The sequence below is a fragment of the Myxine glutinosa genome, unplaced genomic scaffold (genome assembly GCF_964187855.1).
Source record: "Myxine glutinosa unplaced genomic scaffold, kmMyxGlut1.1 SCAFFOLD_1075, whole genome shotgun sequence".
NCBI classification, from domain to species: Eukaryota; Metazoa; Chordata; class Myxini; order Myxiniformes; family Myxinidae; genus Myxine; species Myxine glutinosa.
The window spans coordinates 44,715-61,139 of NW_027617170.1; the positions used below are offsets into that span (position 1 = coordinate 44,715).

The 16,425-nt window shown below is 47.5% G+C and overlaps 1 protein-coding gene across 1 annotated transcript in view; it reads left to right on the forward strand.

Annotated features, from left to right (window-relative positions):
* Window positions 1-16,425, forward strand: part of LOC137436125 (protein mono-ADP-ribosyltransferase PARP8-like) — a gene marked incomplete at its 5' end in the record, with an annotated part of 97,253 nt that overhangs the window by 13,838 nt on the left and 66,990 nt on the right. Inside the window, 2 exons of the mRNA XM_078769077.1 lie at window positions 7,570-7,716; window positions 8,981-9,029. Of these exons, the coding sequence (XP_078625203.1) occupies window positions 7,570-7,716; window positions 8,981-9,029 (196 nt within the window). The remainder of the gene's footprint in view (window positions 1-7,569; window positions 7,717-8,980; window positions 9,030-16,425) is intronic.

Genomic DNA, 16,425 nt, shown 5'->3' on the forward strand with positions numbered 1-16,425 from the left:
TTACAACTCCAGTTTCCGGAGCTCCACATCTTCTGGTTCCTCGGGTAACCAATCCCAGACTACCTCTTCCCATGTTCCTAATCCCACCATAGATTGTATCACCACTGTCTGCATCTCTGCCTTCCTCATATTAGTTCGGACAACAACAACAACAACAACAACAACATGCATTTTAAAAGGCCATTTTCCCTGCTAGAGCGGGGGTTAGCCTTGCGGTCCCCATGACAATCCCCTCCACCCCGCCCCATCCTCTGCATCCCTCCCCGTCAACCCCCCCCCCCCGCCCGCACCTCCTCCCCCACCATCCCTAGCCAAGTCCCTCTCGGTCCTCCCCACCCTCCACCCCCCTCCACACCCATCTCCATCACTCCTCTCAACCAGCCACCCCCATCCCTCCCCAACACACGACCAAACCATCTCAACCTGCCCCCCCCCCCCACAGCACCAACCACAGGCTCCACCCCCATCATCCCTCGCAACTCATCACCTGTCCCCCTCTCCCCCAACGACACTCCGCACATCCGTCGAACCACCTGCACCTCCACCCCGTCCAACCCTCGCTGCCGCTCCACGCCCACCACCCACGTCTCGCTCCCACAAACCACAACACCCCCAACACATGCAGCACACCCCCCCCCCCCAGCCCCAACGACACCCCCCCCCCCCCCATCACCAGCACGCCACCCAATTCCCGAAACCCCTCCATGCACATCCCACCCGAGCAACCACCGGCGAGTCCGATCCACCCTCCCCACCCAGCACGTCTCCGAGGCAGCAAAATGTCCTCACACCCCCCAGCCCCACGCCATCTCCAAGATCCAACCCAACACCTCCTCCATCTGCAGCCCCCTCCGCGCACACCCCACACTTGAATGTAGCTGCCACACTGGCCAACGACCCTCCCAGACCACCACATTCCTGATGAACCCACTCAGCGCACACCGTACACTGAATGGAGCTCACTCCGACACCCCCCCTACACACAGCACAGGGCCACCTCCCAGCTCCCTCCACCCCACCACACACTCCACCACTCGCCATCACCCTCGTCCCTCCGACATTCACCTTCAGACCCCCTGTCTCCACACCCCCCCCCCCCCCCACGTGCCCATCCCCTCCCCCAGTCCATCCACACCCTCCGCAATCAACACCAGATCATCTGCATACAACAACTCCCACGGCAAACCCTCCCCCACGTTCCGAGCCAGCACCCCCACCACAGCCACAAACAGAAATGGACTCAGCACCGACCCCCGACCCCCGATGCACTCCCACCCCCACCCCAAACCCACCACTGCTCCCGCCCCCCGTCCCTACAGCTGCGCGCGCTCCCCTGCACACCGCCACCACCACTCTGACCAACCACCCCCCCACCCCCAACCTCCTCAATGCCCATGCCAACACCCCGCACGGAACCCGATCGAATGCCCTCTCCAGACCAACAAACCCAAGAAACAACCTCCCCCTCCCCTCCATGCACCCCTCCCGCAACCGCCCCACAACGAAAAGCGCGCCTGTCGTTCCTCCCCCCGGCACGAATCCAAACTGCACCTTGTCGATCCCCACCCTCCTCCCCATCCTCCCCTCCAACACCCCCTCCAACACCCCCACTCCATGCTCCAACAACCCCAACGCTCGGCAGGAGCCACACTCCAGAGGGCCACCCCCCCTCCCCCCCGCACAGAGGGACGAGGGCACCCAGCCCTCAATCCACCGGAATGCGGCCCTCCCCCACCACCAGACCACAGATCTCCGCCACTCTCCCCACACCCCAACCTCCCGCCGCCCCCAACACACCCCCCACAACTCCCGCTGGCCCTCCCGCCCCCCCACAACTCCCGCCGGCCCTCCCGCCCCCCCACCCCCCATCGCCTCCATCGCCTTCGCAACCTCCCCCCCAGCCATCCTCTCCGCCGGCCCCAAAACCGGGCCACCCTCCACGTTGCCATCCCACCCACCCCATGCATTCAACAGCATCTCCACACATCCTTTCCATCCTCCTTCAACCCCATCCGGGCCGACAACGACCCGTCTCACCCCATCCCCCAAGCAACCCACCCCCACCACATCACCCCCCCCCCCCGCCACCCGCTCTGCAATCCCGAACACCGCCCTCCGACCCTCCCCCGAATCCAACCGCCCCCCGAACACCTTCCTACACGCCTCCCGCGCCTCCGCCACCTTCCTCCCTGCAGTCCTCCCGGCTGCCCCATAACTTTCATGCTCCGCTGCCTCCGCCCCCCGCCACTCCCCGAACCTCCCCCTCCCCTCCTCAATCCTCCCCCCAACCCCATCATCCCACCACCATGTCTCCAAGTGCCTCGGCGGTCCCCCCCGTCCATCCACACACCCCACCAACGGCCCCCAACAGACCAGCCTCCACCGACATCCAACCACCCTCAAGCCCAACCACACCATCCTCAACCCCACCCAGCCTCCCCCCCAATGCCTCCCCCACTGCCACCCCCCTCAACCCCCACACCCCCACCCCCGGCCGGCACTTCACCCGGCGAGCTCTCTTCGCACCTTTCACCCTTACGTCGCAGACAACCAAGTGGTGCTGTGAAACAGCCTCCTCCCCCGGAATCACCTTTGTGTCCCGGAGGTGCCTCCTATCTCGCCTACGCACCATCAGGTAGTCAACGGTTGTCGTCGACCCACCTGACGTGTATGTAACAAGCTTATTATCCTCTTTCTGGAACTGAGTATTACAAATCAACAAATCAGCTCCATCAGCAAACTCCAAAATCCTTTCACCTTCTCCATTTCTCACACCATATCCGTAACCCCCATGAACTCTGTCAAAACCATCCATACTCCTTCCCACATGTCCATTTAGGTCTCCTCCTACCACAACAACTTCCTCATCTTTCACGTTTTCCATCAGCTTCTCTATCGCACACCAGAACTTGTCCTTCTCTTCATCGCTTCGACCAACCTGCGGAGCATGTCCCGAGATGACGTTCACCAAGAGCTTTCCAATCATCATTTTCACCATCATCAACCTATCACTCACTCTAGTCGCACTCACCACACTGTCTACAAACTCCTCAGAAAACAGGACACCAACACCATTCACGCCCTCCAGGCACCCTTGCCACACAAACTTGTATTTCTTTCCCTGCCTACCCTTCACCATTCTCACACCACTTCCCTTCCATCTCGTCTCTTGCACACAACATATGTCCACTCTTCTTCTGACCAATACTTCCACCACTTCTCCTGATCTCCCTGTCATTGTCCCTACATTCCATGTCCCAAACCTCAGAAACCGATCTCCACTTCGGGCTGTACCCTGCCCACATGTAGTTGTAATTGTCATGGTTCTATTTTTGAGGCAATGTTTTTATGGCCGGATGCCCTTACTGACGCCAACCCTCTTAGTCGCCTCTTACGACATGCAGGGATACGGCGTACCTATTCTTATCCAGGGTACACACTGGGATTAGTTTGGACCTCCAAGCTAAAATGTTTGGCCAATTTCAAGAGGTCCGATTTTACTAACGCTCTGAACTGTGCTTCACTACGGGTCACTGCAAATCTCTCTGCGTCAAACTCCATGGTGACTATTGTTAACACCTGTTAACCTTTACAGAAGAAATGTAAAAAAAAAAAAAAATTTGTTTTTGCAAAAAATTGGGAATGTTGGAAAAAGTTCCAAATTTGGGAATTCTGGGAATGTTAGCGAATTCTTTCTCGGACTAAATTCGGGGAATTTTTGATCCCGGACGCAGACCCAATTTCGAGCCCACGAGTCAATTGGACGAGCCCCCAATTTCTGTTACGTGCTCCTCCCCGACCTCCTGGGCTCCATTTACCCCCCGAACCCCGGGAGGAGTCACGGCAGAAAATAAATGTTATTCCGTGTCGAAATCAATATGGAAACCACACCATGAGTTATCCACAACCAAAGATTATATTAAAGAGCACACAAGAATCACGACACAAATAATAATAGCAATCCACCAACAACAACAACAGGCATTTTAAGGCCATTTTCCCTGCAAGAGCGGGGGTTAGCCTTGCGGTCCCCGTGACAATCTTCTCCATTTTGCCATATTTTCTGCATCTCCCCTTGTTTAACCCCCTTGCCTGCATTTCTTCTTCGACCATCTTCAGCCAAGTCTTTCTCGGTCTTCCCCGTCCTCTACTTCCATCTACATTCATTTCCATCACTCTCCTCAACACATGACCCAACCATCTCAACCTGTTTCTCTTCACAGCATCCATCACAGGCTCTATTCCCATCATCTTTCGCAATTCATCATTTGTCTTCCTCTCTCTCAACGATACTCCACACATCCACCGAACCATTCGCATTTCCACTCTTTCCAGCCTTCGTTGCTGCTCTACGTTCATTACCCATGTCTCGCTCCCACAAATCATAACACTTCTCACACATGCAGCAAACACCTTTCCCTTCAGCTTCAACGACACTCCCCTCCTCGTCAGCACGCCACTCAGTTCCCGAAACTTTTTCCATGCACATCTCACTCGAGCAACCGTTGCCGAGTCTGATCCATCTTCTCCATTCAGCATGTCTCCTAGGTAACAAAATGTTTCACACCTTCCAGCTTCACGCCGTCTCCAAGATCCAACTCAACATTTCCTCCATCTGCAGCTCCCTCTGTGCACACCTTACACTTGAATGTAGCTGCCGCACTGGTTAATGACCCTCTCAGACCACTACATTTTTGATGAACCCACTCAGCGCACATTGTACATTGAATGGAGTTCACTCCGACACCCTTCCTGCACACAGCACACGGCCACTTCCCAGTTCTTTCCACCTCACCACATGTTTTACCACTTGCCATCACCTTCGTTTTTCCGATATTCACCTTCAGACCTTTTGTCTCCGTACATTCCTTCCACTTGTTCATCTTCTCCTTCAGTCCATCCATACTTTCTGCAATCAACACCAGATCATCTCCATACAACAACTCCAACGGCAAACCCTCCTTTACGTTCCGAGCCAGCACCTCCATCACAGTTACAAATAGTGGTGGACTTAGTACCGACCCATGATGCACTCCCACCTTCACCTCAAACTCACCACTGTTCCCGTCCTTCGTCCTTACAGCTGTGCGCGCTCTTTGAACATTGCCATCACTACTCTGATCAACCATTCCTCCACTCCTAACTTCCTCAATGCCCATGTCACTACTTCACGTGGAACCCTTTCGAATGCTTTCTCCAGATCAACAAACCCAAGAAACAACTTCTTCCTCTTCTCCATGTACTTCTCCTGCAACTGCCTCACAATAAAAAGCGCGTCTGTCGTTCCTCTTCCCTGCATAAATCCAAACTGCATTTCGTCAACCTTCACTTTCTTCCTTATCCTCCTCTCCAACACCCTTTCCAATACCTTCATTCCATGCTCCAATAACTTTATCGCTCGATACGAGCCACAGTTCAGAGGGTCACCTTTCCCCTTGTATAGAGGGACGAGGGTACTTAGTGCCCAAGCCACTGGAATGCGGCCTTCTTTCACCACCAGATTGCAGATCTCTGTCATTCTCTTCACACCCCAATTTCCCGCTGCCTTCAACATATCTCCTACAATTCCCGTAGGCCCTCCCGCTTTTCTACTCTTCATTGCTTTTATCGGAACCCTGGTGTTGGGCTAGCGGCTAGGGTGTCGGCTTGGGATCTTAGGATCCTGGGTTCCGAATCCCGGTCGATCTCTGAATTAACACCAGGGGGGTTGACTCAGCCTGTCATCTTTCCGAGGTCGGCTAATTGAGTACCAGTTCACTGGTAATTCCCTGCATGTCGTAAAAGGCGACAAAAAGGGTTGGCGGCAGGAAGGGCATCCGGCCGTAAAACATTGCTTCAAAAAGGGGACCGAAAAACAACAACAACCACGGTCCCCGAAAAAGGCCAACCCCCGCTTTGCGGGGAAAAAATGGCCTCTAAAGGTGGTTATTTTTTATATTTATTGCTTTTATCGCTTCCTCAACTTCCGTCTCGGTTATCTTCTCTGCCGGTCCTAAAACTGGGTTACTCTCTATGTTGCCATCCCATTCATTCTCTGCATTCAACAGTATTTCCATATGTCTCTTCCATCTTCCTTTAATTCCATCTGGGTCCACAACGATTTGTCCCACTTCATCCTTCAAGCAACTCACCCCCATCACATCGCACCTCTCTTTCGCTATCTGCTTTGCAATCCTGAATACTGCTCTCTGACCCTCTTCCGAATCCAAGCATTCTCCGAACATTTTCCTACATGCCTCCTGTGCCTTTGCTACCTCTTTCTTTGCAGCCTTCTTGGCTGCCTTATAACTTTCATGCTCTGCCTTTTCTGCCCCCGTACCCTTCGCCTTCTGCCACTCCTTGAACTTCTTCCTCTTCTCGGCAATCTTCTTTCCAACTTCATCATCCCACCACCATGTTTCCGAGTGCCTCGGTGGTCCTTTTGTCCATCCACATACCTCACCAACCGCTCCCAACAGACTATCTTTCATTGACATCCAACCACTTTCAAGCTCAACCACATCATCCTCGACCATACTCAGCCTCTCTTTTAATGCCTCCCTCACTGTCACCTCTTTCAACCTCCACAACTTCATTCTCGGTTGGTACTTCACCCGCCGAGCTCTCCTCGCACCTTTCACCCTTATGTCACAGACAACCAAGTCAACAGACAACCAACCAATAATAGCAATCCACCATACAATCAATATCTTAAGATGGTACCACCTTATCTCGTAACTTAACCCAAACTCACGGCACTCCCAGGGAATGGAACCGAGCACTCCTCAATGTCTCAATAACCCTCCAAGGCGAAGTTGATTCACTCCAGCGATCATTGGAACAATGTCCGATCCAGATCAATTGAGGCGTATACGGTCGAAGCGACACAGAAGTCACGTGGTCAAAGTCTCATTGCACACAGAAGTCACCCAGCAAACTCGCGATAGAATGGAAAATCTCCAAAGACGTGCCAGCCGTGCAGAGTGCCAGCCGTGCAGAGTGCCAGCCGTGCAGAGTGCCAGCCGTGCAGAGTGCCAGCCGTGCAGAGTGCCAGCCGTGGAGAGTGCCAGCCGTGCAGAGTGCCAGCCGTGCAGAGTGCCAGCCGTGCAGAGTGCCAGCCGTGCAGAGTGCCAGCCGTGCAGAGTGCCAGCCGTACAGAGTGCCAGCCGTACAGAGTGCCAGCCGTACAGAGTGCCAGCCGTACAGAGTGCCAACCGTACAGAGTGCCAGCCATACAGAGTGCCAGCCTTAGAGTGCCAGCCTTAGAGTGTTAGTCATCTGTGTTGAGAAAGCAAGCCAATTCACCTCAACCACTTCCCTGCAGGATCCAGTGTGCGAGGTCTGAGAAGTGTTCCATGTTTATTGATAACCTCTGTTGCGAGTTAACATCTTATATTGGTGATAAAGGTAACTGAAGTGCGAAAGGAAAAAAAAAATGCAAATTCATATCAACTTTACCTTCATATTAAAGAGGTTGTCTCAATAACCAGTTGAAGTGCTTTGTCTCAATAAAAAGTAATTTTCTATTAAATTTTGCCTTGGCTGTCCAGGGTAACATCTCTTTCTTACTTCCCTTCCCTTTCTCACTAGGATGCTGAAAACCTTTCTTTTATCGAGATGGCAAAGAGTGAACGCTCTTGATCACCCCGAAATAAGTCTTCGTCACACCAACAGGAAAAGAAATCTCTTTTCAAGATTGCTCGACGGCCTTTCAAGATTTCTCAACGGTGTAAAACGGTAAAGTTTTCCATGGGAGGGATGACGTCGCCACTACTACTGATACTATTGCGACTACGACTATTACTATTACTTATTTTTGACAAAGTTATGGCACTTTGAACTTTGGGAATTTCCCCAACAGTTTTCCAGACTATAATTTGGAGTGCGGTAAGTCATAATACTGTCTTCTATGATAGTGCTTACCCAATGCCGGTAGGGGACATGTATTGCAGCGCAATACTCAGAATGCTTGTTTTAACTCCAATTTACATTCTGTTTCCACTTTTAGTGAGAAGTAGGGGTCTGTGCAACCATTCATAAACTTTATTTGGTGCAAATTGAATAATTTTTAGCCGAGTTACCTCAGACCGTGAGTTGGTAATTATATAATTCAAATAGTTTTCCGGACGACAGACTGCCGGTAGGGGACATGTATTGCAGTGCAATACTCAGAATGCTTGTTTTATGCAGAAATGTTCTATTTTCTCCTATTTTCTGCGTTATTTTATTTCATTATAGTACTTTTCAACCTGTTCAAGGATAACCTTTTAGCTGTTGAAATGTTCAGAAATGGTCATGTGCCCTCTCACCCTGCAGAGAGCAATGGGAATATCAATAACATATTGACACCATTTATTTAATTTCCTGTCTTTATCTCTACTTATCAAACTAACATTATCTGTCAATCGTTTTTTGTTCTGTTTTTTAGCAATTCATTCATTACTCCTGCCAGGGAGTAATGCATTCGATCGTGTCCGTCCGTGTGTGTGTTTGTGTGTTTGTGAACAAGATATCTGGAAAAGTTCTGAACGGATTTGGATGAAAGTTGGTGGGATCATTGCCCTTGGGATAAGGAAGAATTGATTAGTTTTTGGTGAAGCTCAGGATATTATTCCGGATCCAGCAATTTATTTTGGGAATTTTTTTGGGGATTTTTTTTTTCTGTTTTACTGCATTAAAGCTTTTATTCTTATTCATAAATGATGTTTTTCTCCTCTAATTTCGAGATATATCAAAATAAATTCTCTGACAGTCAGGACCTACTTTCTTTTTCATTTATTGTTTTGGGGAGAGGGGACGTTAAACAAAACGTATTATTCCAACTTGACCCTCGGCGGGAGTATGCGCTCTACTGAGTGGCATTCTAGTTTAACCATATATCTATTTATCTTTGTTTGATCGGAGTTGAGATGATATACTGTGGTTTTATTTTGTCAGATATGGAGAGGAAACTGACACTTTCTAACTAATTATGCTGTTTTGGTTGTGTCATACGTTTCAGAGCTACATTTTACTGCAAGGGCAAGAATGGAAAGGAAATTCCCGTTCAGGTGAGTCCTCTGCTGTTGATACAAAAAGGGTACAAACAAGGCAATATTTTGGACCCTACTGTTACCATAAGACTTCCATTTGTCTTGTATCCACTCTGTCTTTTTCATTGTCACATTGGTTTTTGGTGTTCTCCAAAAGGCAATCTCATGATTTTGGTCGATTGAGGTGTTTTGCTTGTTTATTATTGAAGACTTTGGTGAATAACTCAAAATTGTATGAAGCTGAAGATTTTGCATCTCCCAAGCAAAAGGGGTTTCCTTCAAACATGAAGGAATGTTCAGCAGAAGAAAAAGAAAAACTGCGCAGAAGTGTTCAGTGAAGCAATGCTCAAAGGATCTTGCAGTGACCAAATTATGCGGCTCTCAAGGATATTTTTGATATATTGATTAATCATTATATCAATTAATTGATGAGTTATTTAATTATTAGCGATTAATTAAGTACTTATATATTTCCTTTCTCTTCTTGGCATTATCTCTGACACCTTTTGAGCGAGGAAGCTGATATTTGGACATGCCAATGACCAAGTGATTTGGCTGCAAAGGCTATTTTTGATTGATTGATTAATCAATTAATTAATTAATCGATTAATTATTTAATTATTTGATTAATGACAATTTTTTTTTTTTCCTTCCCTTCGTTACAGATTCGGATGAAATGGTGGTGGTTTATGTACTGTATTAGCCAATTGAATAACTGTTTTTTAAAATGATTATTATTTATTTATTTTCATTATTAATCATTTATTTATTTTCTTTCTCATCTGGGCAATATCTCAGGCACCTTTTGAGCTAGGAAGCTAATATTTGGACATGACAGTGACCAGGTGATGTCGCCATAAAGGATATTTTTGATTTTTTGATTAATCATTTCATTGATTAATTATTTATTGATTAATCAATTAATTATTAAATTTTTATTAATGACTTCTTTAATTAAATTTCTAAAAGATACATCTTCGGATGAAGCACTTGTGGTTTAGTTATGCTATTAGCCAATTGATTAAGGAAATATTTTGTGATAATCTTTTATTGATTTTAATTATGCAATTAATCAATCAATTATTGCACACCTCTCCCTCCCAATGCACTTTCTATGAGCTGCACTGCGGTATTGCCGGGCGCCGGAGGCGCCAGGACAATGCCGCGCTGTAAGATATTTAATTATTTGGCACGGGGGCGGTGTACTTTGAATGTATCTTTACTTGTTTGTTTGTTTGTTTGTTTTCTTGTTTGTTTTCTTGTTTTTCCGGGCTATATCTCAGCCATCCTTTGAGCTCGGAAGCTGAAATTTTGGCACAATAGTGAGCAAGTACTTTGTCAAAAACGTTATTTTTTGTTTTTTGATTAATCTCTTGATCTCTTTTTGATTAATCTCCGAACTCTCTTATCTGTCTCCCTCTTCCAAATCCTGGTGGCGTCTGGTCAAATCCGTTTCTGGTGTTTGTTCCCCCTCCATCCCCTCCCTTACCTCAAACGGCTACACAGCTGACTCCGCACGTGAAAAAGCTGAATGCCTCAACTCTGTGTTTGCCTCTAAATCTTGTGTCCCAAACCCATCCCTCTCTGTACCCACCATACCCAGTCGTACCCTGCTGCTCCTGGACTCCGTGTCCTTTCCTCCTGACAAGGTGGAAAAGTTTCTGTCAACCCTCGACTCTGATTCTGCAACTGGACCCGACGGCATCAGCCCACAGGTCCTAAAATCCTGCTCTGCTGCTCTATCTCACCCTCTCTCTGTTCTGTTCACCCTCTCTTTTGCTCAAGGTCAACTGCCATCTGCTTGGAAATCAGCCAACATCACCGCTTTGCACAAAAAAGGTGCAAAAACAGATCCTAGCAACTACAGACCGATCAGCCTTCTCCCAATTATCAGCAAAGTCATGGAATCCATCATTGCTTCTGATATGAAATCTTTCCTCTTCTCCAATGGCTTGATCTCTGATCATCAATTTGGTTTCAGACCAGGTCACTCTACTCTGGACATGCTGCTTCTGCTGTCTCAACAATGGATGGAGGTCCTCAATGCCAAACAGGAAGTTAGAGCTGTCTCCCTCGACATATCACGTGCCTTCGACACGGTCTGGCACCCCGCTCTGCTCACCAAACTCTCCTCCTTTGGTATCCATGGAAATCTCCACGCATGGCTGGCGGACTTCCTCTCTAGTCGTCGTCAATGTGTGGCCCTGAATGGGTTTCTCTCATCTCCTCTTCCTGTTCAGGCTGGAGTTCCCCAAGGCAGTGTTCTGGGCCCCGTGCTTTTTCTGGTCTTCATCAATGATCTCTCTGACTCTCTCGAAAATCCTCTCTATCTCTTTGCTGATGACTCCACTCTCTGCCGCTCCATTCCTCTTCCCTCAGATCGGCAGTCTGCTGCCTCCTCACTCTCTGAAGACCTGGACAAAATCACAGACTGGTCAAACAAGTGGAACATGTCTTTCAATCCTGACAAATCTCACACTCTTACTATGTCTCTCCGAAAAGATCGACTGGACAACCCTCCCATCTACTTTCTCAACAATCCTCTCCAAGAAGTTCTGTCGCTCAAGATTTTGGGTCTCACTATCTGCCATGATCTTTCTTGGGAAAACCACATTTCCAAGCTGGCCTCCAAAGCCAGACGCCGACTGGGCATCCTCCGTCGTGCGAAGTCCTTCCTCGGCACACCTGAGCTCCTCACCACATACAAGGCTTTCATCCGCAGCTCAATGGAATACTGTTCTCCCCTATGGGCCGGTGCTCCTGCCTCACACCTAGCTCGGCTTCACGCTGTTGAAACCAAAGCTTTCAGAATTATTGGAATCTCCCGCGATGAAGCTATCTCTGAGGGCCTTTCACTCACTCACCACAGGCAGGTAGGTGGTCTTTCTGTCTTCTACCGACTCCTCTCCGGCCTTGCACCCCCAGCTCTCTCTGTGCTCTGTCCCCCAAATATTCCTACAGGTCGCACAAGATCTGCCAGCAACCCTCTGATGGTTAAACTGCCGAAATCTCGGCTCTCCGCTCACCTTCACTCTTTCATTCCTCTTTTCTCCCGCCTCTGGAACAAACTCCCTCACTCCCTTCAATCCCACTCCTCCCTCCAGGTCTTTAAAACAGCTGTTCACCACCATCTCTTATCTTCCCCCATCCAAAACCTTGATCTTTTCTACCCCCGCTAATTCACCCCAGATCCACCTTGTTTGAAATTCCAACTTCTTTCCTGGAAGTCCTGGCAGTGTCCATATGTTTTATACCTCTCCCACTGCCCCCTCCCCCCCCCCCCCCCCAAAGCCCTCGCCCTCTCTCAGATCTCTCGATGTCTCCATGTCTCTCGGTCCCTGCTCTCAAATGTTGTGTTTGTGTCCTTCCCCCTCTCTCCCCATCTTGTCTACCGCTCCCTATGTTATATGTTTTATGTGTCGGTTTGTCTCTCTGTGTAATTAATGTTCGCTCTTTCACGAGCCTCGATCTTGTATACAACAAAACAAAACAAAACAAAACAAAAAAAAAAAAAAAAAAAAAAAAAAAAAAAACAATCAATTAGTTGATGAGTTATTTAATTATTTGTGATTAATTAAGTACTTACACATTTCCTTTCTCATCTGGTCATTATCTCAGGCACCTTTTGAGTTAGGAAGCTGATATTTGGACATGCCAATGGCAAAGTGATTTGGCTGCAAAGGCTATTTTTTTTTGATGGATTAATCAATTAATCGATTAATTATTTAATTATTTGATTAATGACTAAAAAGTTTTTTTCCTAAGTTGCAGATTCTGATGAAATGGTGGTGGTTTATGTGTTATATTAGTGAATTGATTAATTATTCCTTCTTTTTATGATTATTATTTATTTATTTTCATTATTAATTAATTATTTATTTTCTTTCTCATCTGGGCAATATCTCAGGCACCTTTTGAGCTAGGAAGCTAATATTTGGACATGACAGTGACCAGGTAATGTGACTATAAAGGATATTTTTGATTTATTGATTAATCATTTAATCGATTAATTATTTATTGATTAATTAATTATTTAATTTTTTATTAATGTCTTATTTGATTAAATTTCTAAAAGATACATCTTCGGATGAAGCACTCGTGGTTTAATTATGCTATTAGCCAATTGATTAAGAAAATATTTTATGATAAACTTTTATTGATTTTAATTATGCAATTAATCGATCAATTATTGTGCACCTCTCCCTCCCAATGCAATCTCTATGAGCTGCACTGCAGTATTGCCGGGCGCCAGAGGCGCCCTGGCAATGCCGCACTATAGGATATTTAATTATTTGGCATGGGGGTGGTGTACTTTGAATGTATCTGTACTTGTTTATTTTTTCATTATTAATCATTTATTTATTTTCTTTCTCATCTGGGCAATATCTCAGGCACCTTTTGAGCTAGGAAGCTAATATTTGGACATGACAGTGACCAGGTAATGTGGCTATCAAGGATATTTTTGATTTATTGTTACTCCTGCCAGGGAGTAATGCATTTGATCATGTCCGACCGTGTGTGTGTTCCTATGTTCATGTGTTTGTGAACAAGATATCTGGAAAAGTTCTGAATGGATTTGGATGAAAGTTGGTGGGATGATTGCCCTTGGGATAATTCGTTTTGCTGAAGTGATTCGTTTTTGGTGAAGCTCAGGATATTATTCTGGGTCCAGGAATATTTTTGGGAATTGTTTTGTGAATTTTTTTTTCTGTTTTACTGCATTAAAGCTTTTATTCTTAATCTTAAATGATGTTTTTCTCCTCTAATTCCGAGATATATCAAAATAAATTATCTGACAGTTAGGGCCTACTTTCTTTTTCATTTATTGTTTTGGGGAGAGGGGATGTTAAACAAAACATTATTCCAACTTGACCCACGGTGGGAGTATGCGCTCTACTGATTGGCGTTCCAGTTCAATCATTTAATCGATTAATTATTTATTGATTAATCAATTAATTATTTGTGTTTTTTGTTTTGTTTTGTTTTTTTGTATACAAGATCGAGGCTCGTGAAAGAGCGAACATTAATCACACAGAAAGACAAACCGACACATAAAACATATAACATCGGGAGCGGTAGACAAGATGGGGAGAGAGGGGGAACGACACAAACACAACATTTGAGAGCAGGGACCGAGAGACATGGAGACATCGAGAGATCTGTGGGAGGGAGAGGGCTTTGGGGGGGGGGGGGGGGAGGCATGGGAAGGGAGGGTGGGAGAGGTATAAAATATATGGACACTGCCAGGACTTCCAGGAAAGAAGTTGGAATTTCAAACAAGGTGGATCTGGGGTGAATTAGCGGGGTTAGAAAAGATCAGGGTTTTGGATGGGGGAAGATAAGAGATGGTGGTGAACAGCTGTTTTAAAGACCTGGAGGGAGGAGTAGGATTGAAGGGAGTGTGGGAGTTTGTTCCAGAGGCGGGAGAAAAGAGGAATGAAAGAGTGGAGGTGAGCAGAGAGCCGAGATTTCGGCAGTTTAACCATCAGAGGGTTGCTGGCAGATCTTGTGCGACCTGTAGGAATATTTTGGGGACAGAGCACAGAGAGAGCTGGGGGAGCAAGGCTGGAGAGGAGTCGTTAGAAGACAGAAAGACCACCCACCTGCCTGCGGTGAGTGAGTGAAAGGCCCTCAGAGATAGCTTCATCGCGGGAGATTCCAATGATTCTGAAAGCTTTGGTTTCAACAGCGTGAAGCCGAGCTAGGTGTGAGGCAGGAGCACCGGCCCATAGGGGAGAACAGTATTCCATTGAGCTGCGGATGAAAGCCTTGTATGTGGTGAGGAGCTCAGGTGTGCCTAGGAAGGACTTCGCATGACGGAGGATGCCCAGTCGGCGACTGGCTTTGGAGGCCAGCTTGGAAATGTGGTTTTCCCAAGAAAGATCATGGCAGATAGTGAGACCCAAAAGCTTGAGCGACAGAACTTCTTGGAGAGGATTGTTGGGAAAGTAGATGGGAGGGTTGTCCAGTCGATCCTTTCGGAGAGACATAGTAAGAGTGTGAGATTTGTCAGGATTGAAAGACATGTTCCACTTGTTTGACCAGTCTGTGATTTTGTCCAGGTCTTCAGAGAGTGAGGAGGCTGCAGACTGCCGATCTGAGGGAAGAGGAATGGAGCGGCAGAGAGTGGAATCATCAGCAAAGAGATAGAGAGGATTTTCCAGAGAGTCGGAGAGATCATTGATAAAGACCAGAAAAAGCACAGGGCCCAGAACACTGCCTTGGGGAACTCGAGCCTGAACAGGAAGGGGAGATGAGAGAAATCCATTCAGGGCCACACGTTGACTACGACCAGAGAGGAAGTCCGCAAGCCATGCATGGAGATTTCCATGTATACCATAGGAGGAGAGTTTGGTGAGCAGGGCTGGGTGCCAGACCGTATCGAAGGCACGTGATATGTCAAGGGAGACAGCTCTGATTTCCTGTTTGGCATTGAGGACCTACATCCATTGTTGAGACAGCAGAAGGAGCATGTCCAGAGTCGAGTGACCTGGTCTGAAACCAAATTGATGATCAGATCAAGCCATTGGAGAAGTGGAAAGATTTCATATCCGAAGCAATGATGGATTCCATGACTTTTGCTGATAATTGGGAGCAGGCTGATTGGTCTGTAGTTGCAAGGATCTGTTTTTGCACCTTTTTGTGTGAAGCGGTAATGTTTGCTGATTTCCAGGATGCTGGCAGATGACCTTGAGCAAAAGAGAGGGTGAAAAGAACAGAGAGAGGGTGAGATAGAGCGGCAGAGCAGGATTTTAGGACCAGTGGGCTGATGCCGTCTGGTCCGGTTGCAGAATCAGAGTCGAGGTTAGACAAAAACTCCTCCACCTTGTCAGGAGAGAAGGACACAGAGTCCAGGAGCAGTTGGGTTCGACTGGGAAAGGTGGGAACAGAGAGAGATGGGTTTGGGACTAAAGATTTTGAGGCAAACACAGAGTTGAGGCATTCGGCTTTGTCACGTGCGATGTCAACTGTGTGGCCATTTGAGGTAAGGGAGGGGATGGAGGGGAACAAACACCAGAAACGGATTTGACCAGACGCCACCAGGATTTGGAGGAAGGAGGCAGGTTTGAGAGTTCATTCTTGAGTGTGGAGAGATAGTGCTTTCTGGCACTCCTGACGGTAGACACGCACTTGTTCCGAGCTTGGTGGAAGGAACTGAGATTGCCTTCAGTTGGATTAGCCTTCCAAGAGGCAAAGGCAAGTTGTTTCAGGGCAACTGCCTCACCTCAAGATTCAGTGTACCATGGACGGGAGGAAGGGTAAGACAACTGAAGACGAGATGGGATAAATCTGTGCATGAGAGAGAGCAGTTTGCTTTGGAAGAATTCCCAGGAAGAATTGATGTCAGAGGCAGTGGAGATGGGAGACCAATCCAGACGATTGATGGCTGCTTGACGACCATCCCTGTCGGCCT